The sequence below is a fragment of the Drosophila arizonae genome, chromosome 2 (genome assembly GCF_054131065.1).
Source record: "Drosophila arizonae isolate 15081-1271.41 chromosome 2, UAZ_ARI_1.0, whole genome shotgun sequence".
NCBI lineage: Eukaryota > Metazoa > Arthropoda > Insecta > Diptera > Drosophilidae > Drosophila > Drosophila arizonae.
Window position 1 is genome coordinate 21,248,016 of NC_142922.1, and position 9,626 is coordinate 21,257,641.

General features: G+C 40.3%; 1 protein-coding gene and 1 long non-coding RNA gene across 3 annotated transcripts; one reads left to right on the forward strand and one right to left on the reverse strand.

The window, feature by feature from the left end:
- The first annotated feature begins 2,071 nt into the window (after positions 1 to 2,071).
- LOC149270565 (uncharacterized) lies at positions 2,072 to 3,520 on the forward strand. Its single transcript, XR_016271672.1, has 3 exons — positions 2,072 to 2,217; positions 2,452 to 2,591; positions 2,660 to 3,520. It is a non-coding gene; the product is annotated as an uncharacterized LOC149270565 (long non-coding RNA).
- Positions 3,521 to 5,723: 2,203 nt separating this feature from the next.
- On the reverse strand, positions 5,724 to 8,651 carry Osi5 (Osiris 5). Of its 2 annotated transcripts, none has more exons than XM_089476509.1 (3): positions 8,515 to 8,651; positions 7,692 to 8,196; positions 5,724 to 6,796 (listed from the first exon to the last, which is right to left on the reverse strand). In XM_089476509.1, the coding sequence occupies exons 2-3, from the start codon at positions 8,053 to 8,055 to the stop codon at positions 6,465 to 6,467; spliced, it is 696 nt and encodes a 231-aa protein (XP_089332635.1). In that variant the 5' UTR covers positions 8,056 to 8,196; positions 8,515 to 8,651; the 3' UTR covers positions 5,724 to 6,464. The 2 variants fall into 2 exon arrangements, with proteins under 2 accessions (XP_089332635.1, XP_089332634.1); XM_089476508.1 differs by having other exon boundaries at positions 7,692 to 8,450; positions 8,515 to 8,645.
- Between the last annotated feature and the right edge of the window lie 975 nt (positions 8,652 to 9,626).

A 9,626-nucleotide genomic window follows, 5' to 3' on the forward strand; every position in this document is an offset into this window, starting at 1 on the left:
GTCAGAGCCATCTTCACGCCTTGAGCACGCCGTTTAGCAGAAAATAACAACAACAAATAAGAGTCAACAATTGCTGGGCTTATACTGCTTTTTTTATTATTTTTATATTTTATTTTATTTTATTTTCATTTTTTTTTGCACTGTCTTCCATTTCCATTTCCATTTCAAGGTGAATGCGTGCTGAGATATGCGACACCCTTAGACACTATCAACTGTCAGGCGGATCTGTGGCTTACGAAACGCCCGACTGAATCACAGTCATTATGCGGCATAGTCGATGAGTGGCCAAGGGGCGTATGAGTAATTCGTAATGCGTTACTACCATTTAATCAGCTTTCGTTGCAAGAAGTGTGTGACGTCAATTGGTGTAACGGTAAAAACAGTGCACAAAACTCTCAAATTGCTCGACAAATACCTGAACCCACATTTCGTAACCAAAGCCGCATCGAAAAACAGAGCGCAGCAGCCGTGCCGCTAGGGAGAAAAGCAACGCAAATCGGTTCATCAGCCATGTTGAAATTTCGATTTTCACCGGTCCGCAATCTCGTCACACATTCAAATGCAAATGAGTTCATCCACATACACACACACACACAGTGCCCCACGCACACGTAGACGTGCACACAATTACACACACCTGCACATCCGTTTACTCTAAATTATGTTGGTCCACGCACTGGACGCCATCAATCTGCCATGTGCCAACATGGCCAACAGTTAAAGCCACGAGCCATAAGCCGTTAGCTTTAAGCCGCGGCCATTCATGCGAAAAGCTGCCGGCCAAGTGTCGAGCGTCATTTTATGAATGAATTTCGCCTTAGCTGGAAAAGGCGTTGCCGCCCGCTCGACAGCTGCCACACGAGCCACACTACTGTGGCTACAGTGCCCAATGGCCAATGGCGAATGGCCAATGGTCAATGCAGTCCAAAGCAAACAGATTGCCAAATGGCTTAACACTGAACAAGAAATGGCCATAAATTGTCTGTCTGCAACAGCACATTACATCAGCTATTACACACACACGCACACCACGCACACATACACATGCTCGCTCACACACTGACACATTCTTTAGCCGCAACTATTTTTCGGTTCAGCCTTTCATTAATTTATCCGAAAAGCTCCATTGAAAGGATATTAAAACAAAGCCACTTTGCAAATGAATTCGTGAGATTATTTGATATATTTAAGGTCTGAATTCATTCAATGCATATGCATACAATAATTGCCATACTAAAGCTCAGCTAGTTGCTCTGCTCAAATGCTTTACCTCTTTAAGTAACTCTGTTATCTCTTCAATTAAAAAACATACGTTTATTTGTTCATTGGCTTTGAATAATTTTCACTTCTTCAAATTTATTGTTTCTCTCGTATCAGATTCTATGCACACTTTAAAAGCAACAAATTGTTTGTTGCATTGTTGCTATTGAGTCTATGAATATGTTTTCTATGCATACATTCAATATATGCAAATAAAACTTAATTGAAGCTCATGTGTGAATGTTTGTAAAAAAATATACTCAAATGCTTTTTTTCGGTATTACCATTTTTGTGATACCTTAAGGTGCCTTTTTCTGTTTCAGGTATGCACTTGAAGTTAAATATCTTTTGACTTTTGGCATAAGGAGACTTTCAATCTACCAAGGGTCTTCCTGAAAGAATGTCCCAGCATACAGTTCACTCACTTCTATTTACCTTCAGCTAAATTCGTTCTTTGGGGCTTCTTAAGGTAAGGAATTAAACTTAGCTGCATTTGCCATAATAACAATAGTTGGTGAATTATTATTATTAAAACAAAATCAAAATATACATATATCAAAATCTAAAAATCTACAATTATATTAAAGTTTAAAGTTAAAAAAAAAAAAATAAAAAAAAAAATAAAAATAAAAAATAAAATAAAAAAATGTATAAATTAACTTAAATATAAAAACAAAATATTTTCGCGTATGTATAGATTTTTTATTTATATAATTATATACATATGTAAGTATGTGTGCATACCTTTGAATTACGAATCTGATGCGATACTTAAAATTTTGCTCGCTTGTGATATATGCACCGCTGACAGTATCTGGATAGTTAAGCCAGTTATTTATGGATAGGGGCCGGGATAGCATCTTGGCTGCTGATGTACTCTCATCGGTGTTCTCACTTTCATTTCGCTTGGCTTCGTTTCGGACCGCACAGTCATTTGTCAGGCGATGGAACGACGTGGTTCGATGCTTTTTTGTCTGTATTTTTACAGTTTTTGGCTTTTGCTGTTTCAACAAAGTATTTGAATTAAATTAAAGTTAAAATCTGTTTTTGGATGAGAAAGTTTTTTTTTGACATTTGGCTTTTTGTGTTGTTTGGTTAATTTGCATAAGCAACAAAAGCGACTGTTAGAAACGGGGAAAATCTTTGCATTAGTAAACTCTTGCGACTAATTAGAAAAGATTTTCGTTTCAGTTGGCGTCGATGTTTATCGGCGGGGGCAAGAGGCTGTTAAATTAACGGTACCGTTAATGTACCGTGTCTTTGGCCAAATGACAGCTGCGGCCGCTCCGGCAGAAGCTGAAGTAGCAACAGGGGCCGCGCACGAATCGCAGGTAAATAGTTTCAGGTGCGATCCAATTGGTATCACAAATTCACATTGTTTGCTGACATTTTTCTTCAGTAGTTTGCCAATCAATTGCCACATTGTGCGTATGTGTGTGTGTGCGAAAGTATGCGAGTGTCCAGACATCAGAAATATTTCAGATTTCTTGTTGGGTTTGCATTAAATTTTTGTGCCGTTTGTTATTGAGGCCTCATGCAAAAAATATTTCTTGCGCGCCATGTAGGTGTGTTTACATAAATACCAACAACACAACAGCAATAATAATAATAATAAATACAGCTACCAGAACAACAACAAGAGTGACCAAAAATATTTAAAAAGAAGAAGAAGCAAAGCAACAAGAGCGAGGAGCAGCAACAATAGCAGAAGCAAAAATTTAATGAATAAATAACAACAATTTCTCGGAGAAAGTCGTGGTCAGAAGTAAGCCATATACAGCAGCCGTAGCCTCGGATACACAATACCAAATAACAGATACAGATACCAAACACACAAAGACACAATTTGCATTCAGATGCCACGACAAAAAAAAAAAAAAAAAAACAATAAAGCTCAATTTTTTAACTGAAATCCCGCCCGATGCTGTAGCTGATGATGATGTTTCCAATGCGGAACTATTCAATAATGGAAAGTGAAACGGAAGATGATGCAATAAGGGACTCCTCGAAGTTCTGCAAACCTTGAACAAATCCGAATTCAATAGAAACAACGTTTAGTAAGTATTTTATATAACAGACAATTTTCGCTGGAATTTAGAATCTTGTATACCGAATTTTTTGTTAATAATTGTATATAAAGTTATACAAAATGCACATATCGGTTTTTAAGTTTCAGAATTAATTTAAGAATATATTTAATATATTCTAGAACATTTCTCTAATTATCTAACGTATTCTCCAAATTTATTCAAAGTACAATTAGCGCCTGCCTAGTTTAAATTCGCTCAACATTTTTCCACAATAAATTCGAATATTTTGATAGCTCATAATTTTATAACTCATAGCTAGATAATAAATGAAACAACAATATTTTTAATAGCTCAAAAATAATTACTCCACGTTATCCAAAGCAAATATGTAAACTATTTTCTGGCATTTCTAATTGGCTATGGGGCAAAGCAGACTCCATCGCCCTCAGCATATAGAGCAAACATATTTGTAGCAAATACAGTGACAATGTTTATGCTGCCAACTAAATTGGTTCAAGAGAAACAAGTATGCACAAAGCAAGGAATATTTTCATAAAAATCCCATTACGAAAATAAGAGAAGCACATCAAAGCAACTATACGGCTTATAAATATGTAATTAAAGATGAAAATTTCACAAGCCATAAACTTGGCTAGTAAACTTTAATCTCATTCGCCCTTTACGTTTATTTGAATTGTAAGTAAATTTGCATAATAATCAAAAAAGTATATATATATAAGAGGAAAAAAAAACAAAAACAAAGCAGTCCGACCTGATGCTGTGACAACAGACGTTCAGCGACGTTCCGTATAAAGAATTTGCGGTATTTGGGTTAAAAATTAATTTACATGTGAAACGGGCAGCTACAGCTGTTCATCAGCAGGTGGGCTGACCAGCAGCAGGAGGAGGAGGAGGGGAGCGAACTTGTGGCGGAAGGAGGGGGCTCATCATTGAAAAGTGAAATTTGTGGAAGCTGCGACTGAAATGTAGGCTGCGTGACACTTTCAGTTAGCTTGGACGGTTCGGCTCTCGGTCATTTTCCAAGCTCATCGAACGACGATTAATCAGCTAATTTCTTTATGAACTTTCATTTATGCAGCAGCAGCAGCAGCAGCAGTAGCAGCAGTAGCAGAGCAACAGACTGAGGTAGAGACAGAGGCAGAGACAGCAGCCGCATTCAGACACGTTGCTCTCATCTGTTCAGAGACTCGTATACTTTTATTGTCAACTGTGTGCGGCTGGCAGATTATGTGCAATAAAAAATCAAAAAGCCGAAATTTAGAAAATCAATTTGGATTTCATTTCACTTGGCGTCGAAATGGGAACTTACATAAAAACGGCAACAACTACCGCATAATCATATATATTTCATATAGACATTCACACATACATACATACATACATATATGTATATCTATCAACTCGCATCATCATATGTGTGCTTAGAGACAAATGTTATAAACAAACAAATTCACTTTTTATGAACCTATTTTATAATTTAATTATGCGACGAAGACGCTAAACTGCAGCCGACGCCTGGCCAAAGTCGAACTCGACTCGAAATGCGAGCGCGTTAAAAGCCGTTTAAAAGGGAAAGTTAACGGCGCTGCGGCGGCCACAGTCGAAGCCGCTGTCTGAGCCACAGCCAGTGCCAAGGTTCGTGGTGCGAGGTAGAGCATGTTGCGCTCTTCAAGATATCCCTGCCGTGAGCTTAACGGGTTTTTCAAGTGCCCCAGCTCAGCCCAGCCCGGCCCGGACCAGACCGGACCGGCTCGACTCGGCCCGGCCTGGCTTTAATTGATATTGTGTAACAGAACGCAGCGTGGCCAAAATAAATGTGGGTCTCTCTCATGGCAGTAATTTGTTGTTGCCCATGGCAGACAGTTGTTTTTGTTGTCTCTGTTGTTGTTGCTGTTGTTTTTGTTGTTGGCGGTGGTGGTGCTCGTGGTGCTGCTGCCGCTGGTGATCTCCAAAAAGAACCGTTGCGCTGCCAAAATAGAGTGAAAGTTGCCTAGCCAGCCAGCCGGGCCTGTATGCAAATCGAATTAACCAGATTCACCAGAAGTCCAAATTCCAGATGAAATCTGTGACGCCGCCCAGAATGCAGCCAAAGCCTTGTTATGGCATGCGCATCTGCTGCAGCCAAAGCAGATAACACATCATCCAACTAACTGACAAATTAATGACACAGAGAACAAACAATGAACATGACAAAATCGGGCAGCTCAACTGACCTATGCCGACTATTGGGTGCTCTAGAAAAGTCAAGTTGATTGAAGGGGAAGCGTATACCGTTAAATTAAATATAAAATATATCTTAGGGTATATATCCGATAATAGCAACAAATATAGAAATATATATATTTAATTAATATACTTTATTTGTATTTAAATATATGAATGTATTTAATATATTTAAATATACATATTCAAGATATGTACTCAATAGGTGTTTACTCTTTGATCCCTTGAAAATATATTGCTTGGAGACAAAGAGATGAATAAGTGAACAATGAGAACGAACTAAGCAGTCAGACAAAGCTGTCTCTTTAAAGTTTTCATATACAATATCAGAGTTTATGATATCCTCACTTGCAATGCTGCTTTGCGCTGTAAGATTTTTCACAGCAGGAGATAAATTTATGGATTCAAAAGAAGTTCGTAGACCAATAAATCAGCATTAAGGATGGCCCATACAAATTTATGTATATTAAGTTCAATCAACTGACAATTTGATAATACCCTGCGAAAGGGTGTTAAGACAAGCACGGCCCGAGCTGAAGTGTGGCTGCTGTGAATGGGTTGACTGCTCGCTGCTCGCTGTAGTTGTTGCTGCTGGCAACACAATGCGAGCTGAACTAAAATAAACTTTCACCAATTTCATAAAGCGAAGAGCAGCAGTAGCAACAGCCTCAGCCTCAGCAGCAGCAGCATCAGCCGCAATTGAAGTAAACAAGGCAAAACAATGTTGCGACAGTGGCAGCAACGAGTGTTAAACAAAGAACCAACTGGCAGCGCATTCGGTGGCAGCCAGAGACTGCCCCTGTTCAGAGTGATTGAAAGAGATTCCCCATGGTTGCATATAAATTAAATTATAAATTAAGTCACTTTAAATTAGTTACAGCTACAAATACAAAATACAAAACAAATACTGATGCACATTGCACTTGCCGCTCAGCGCAGCCAGGCCCTGTAGGCCAGGCGCTGCGGCTGCTGCTCCTGCTGCTCCTGCTGCTGCTCCTGCACAATGTTTGTGGCACGACGGCGTCGCTTGTGATGATGTCCCTCGCCGGTCACATAGGAGATGCTGTGGCTGCTCTCGTGGCCCTGCTGGGAGGCTGCTTTCAGCCCTAGAATGCCGGCCATCATGAGTGCTACCATGGCCACGCCCAACGCCTTCATGGCCAAGGCTCCGATGCCGCCCAGGCCCAGCACAGCCATCATTTTGCCAAACATCAGTGCCATGGCCAGCAGCAGGCCCTGTCCTTTGTCCTTCTTGCGTGCCTCTGCGTAATCGAAAAGACGAAGAAGAAGAAGCAGAATTAGCATTGGAATTTATGAGTCCGAGCGGATGGCAAAGCATAACTCTGCGTGTTCCATGTCTAGACTTTAGTTTAATGCCTTTTGTTTGCCACATTTGATGGTTAGGATACGAAAGGATCAAGTTACTGATGGGGGATTGAAAAAAAGGTGAGCTCAGTTCAAGGTGGGAAAGATAATTTGCGCTTCAGAGGATATAGATAAAAGGCTTGACAAATCAGTGGCAAAAGTCGAATTGAATTTATTCTCATGAATTGATGATGATGATGTATGATGATTGTATTTATATATTTAGCTTTCGTCTTGAGCTTGGCATAAATATTTTAAGATGACCTTTGAAGTATCATTTTCATATCGTGGCGGGCTATCCTTAAAATAGGATGAATGGACTTAGTATCCATTTATTCGTTTCTTTACTTTCTGTCTTTTTTCGAAAAGTATTGAAATCAGAAAAATAAAAAAATAAAATAATTGAAGACTGATTTTCTTAGACTTTAAAGCAATCTTTAAATTGAAGCACAGCATCAATATTCGAGCATGAATATTAACGAAACTTCATCAGAGCAGGGCTTAACTCGAGTAGCTGTTGAAATGCGTGTACTTTATGAGTGGGGGTCACTCCGCTCCACTCTTTCGAATATTTAATAACGCCCCCCGTCAAGCCGATGGAAGTTAGTTCTTAAGTTCGTAAACACTTCTGCAACTTTTCCGAGAACTTTTTGTGGCACAGTTTTGAGGAAACTGCCGTAAAACTGAATGGCAACAAGTGTCATAATCCTATTAGAAACTTTTCCGGCAAATTGAACAGGAAATGCAAATCATTTACCACACTTTACGCACAACCTGCACCACATCACCCACCTGCCGCTGTTGCGCCACTGGGACTGGCCTCGTCCAGCAAATCGGCCAGCTTCAAGTTCAGCTCGTGCGTGCGCAGATACGTGGACAGACTGTCCAGCAGTGTGGCATCCGCATCCGCGTTGGGGGCTGCTGTCGGTGGCGCCTCCACTTCGTTGGGCAGTGGCACTATCTCCAGGCCACGCATTATCACTAGAGGCTTATCACTCTTGCTCAGATTGCGCAGCACATTGCGCATGGCGCGCTCGCCGCGGCAGAGCAGCGTGGCAGGATCCTTGCTGCAGTTGTCCAGCTGGGCGCTGGCCAGGCACAGCAGGCCCAGCAGGCTGAGCAGGCACAGTGGAGTGGCGTAGCGTGGAGGACACATGTCGCTCGAGTCTCGTTTGCGTTTCAACTGAAGGCCTTGACAATGCCATGGTCATACTTTATAGCCAACTATTCTGAGGCGCTTTCCCAAGGCCAGCGCATTGAAGCGAATTGTCACAATTGAAATGAATCGAAACAGAAGCTGAAAATGGCATAAAACAATAGCTCTGAAAATATACTTAAGTGGCAATGCTTTCTGTTTGCGTTGCGTTTTTCGCGTTTGCATTGCAATTTTCTTCTTCACTGGCCGCTGCAATTTTCAATTTTCAACGGTCAGTTGGCCAGCGAGCTGCGTTGTGCGTCTCGCTCTGCTGCGTCCGGCGGCCACTTCACATGGCCCAGAGCGGCAGTGGAAAAGTAAAATGAATTCGAAGCACGGCTCCCCACTCGCAAGATCTCAAAATTATACAAATTAGAGCTACTCAAAGTGCTACAGGTTTGTTCCTAGCGCACACCTTACCATGACTGTGTGGCTCACACAATTGTCTACCATCTGGGCCTAAACGGCTCTATTAGCCCGCTGCGATGTGCGTGTCCCCATACCAGACTAGAAAAGCGAAAGTTAGCTCAAATTTTGATTGCTTTGTCGAATGCGTCTCGAAAAAATACTTTAAGCTGGTTAATAGTTGTATTTTTTGTTTTTTCGTTTTTCACATAAAGCAGAAACAAATTTGAACCCATGACGACCTCTTTTATACCCTGAACCTCACGCAAGTGCATAGAACGAGAGTGGGGATTCATGTTGCCACACCGATATTTGTTAGAGGCAGAATAAGTCTCTCTACAGGTCCATTTATTCATTCATCTATTCTGTTTATATAGGAACTGAGGCAGATGAACTCGGACTTTCATAGAATTATCGGTAGAGATGTGAGCTTAAAGAGAAAGCTTTTCCCATTTGGATTTGTAGTCTATACTGAAGATAATTAAGACAGTGTTGATGATAATGATACGATGATATGGTATTAAATCAGAAATACATTTTCCTTGAATATATAATAAATATAGAAGCTTCAAGGGGCTACCTCAGTACTATTTAGGGTATCTTCCAGCTTAGTCAAATTTTCCATCTACTAGATATTAAGCTCTTTTCCCTGTACTACCTCAAACTTCGGCGGATCTATCGCATGCGTTTCATAAGCTGGCTAACACCTTTCGACTATTTTGTAATAGTGCACAATGTATTAATCAAATTGACGTGACTCCAGCTCGCAACGGCTACAATATTCCATCAAAAGAAATCAGCATCATGATGAACGGCATAATCACCATTATTATGATGACGATCGTCAGCAGCATCGAATGATGATCGACGTAGCTATTCACAAAAAGCAATAACTTTCACTCTCGATGTATTAATTTTTATATTTAACATATTGTTGTTCACAAAGCATGCACACACACACACACACACACACACACATACGCACACATCTGTGTACGCACATGCTTTATATTACGGGAAATTTGAAGCTACTCAAAAAAAATGAAAAAAGTTGTGTGTACATATATTTATATATATGTATAGATATATATAGATATGGATTGTATCCGCAATAAAAACAAGTCAAG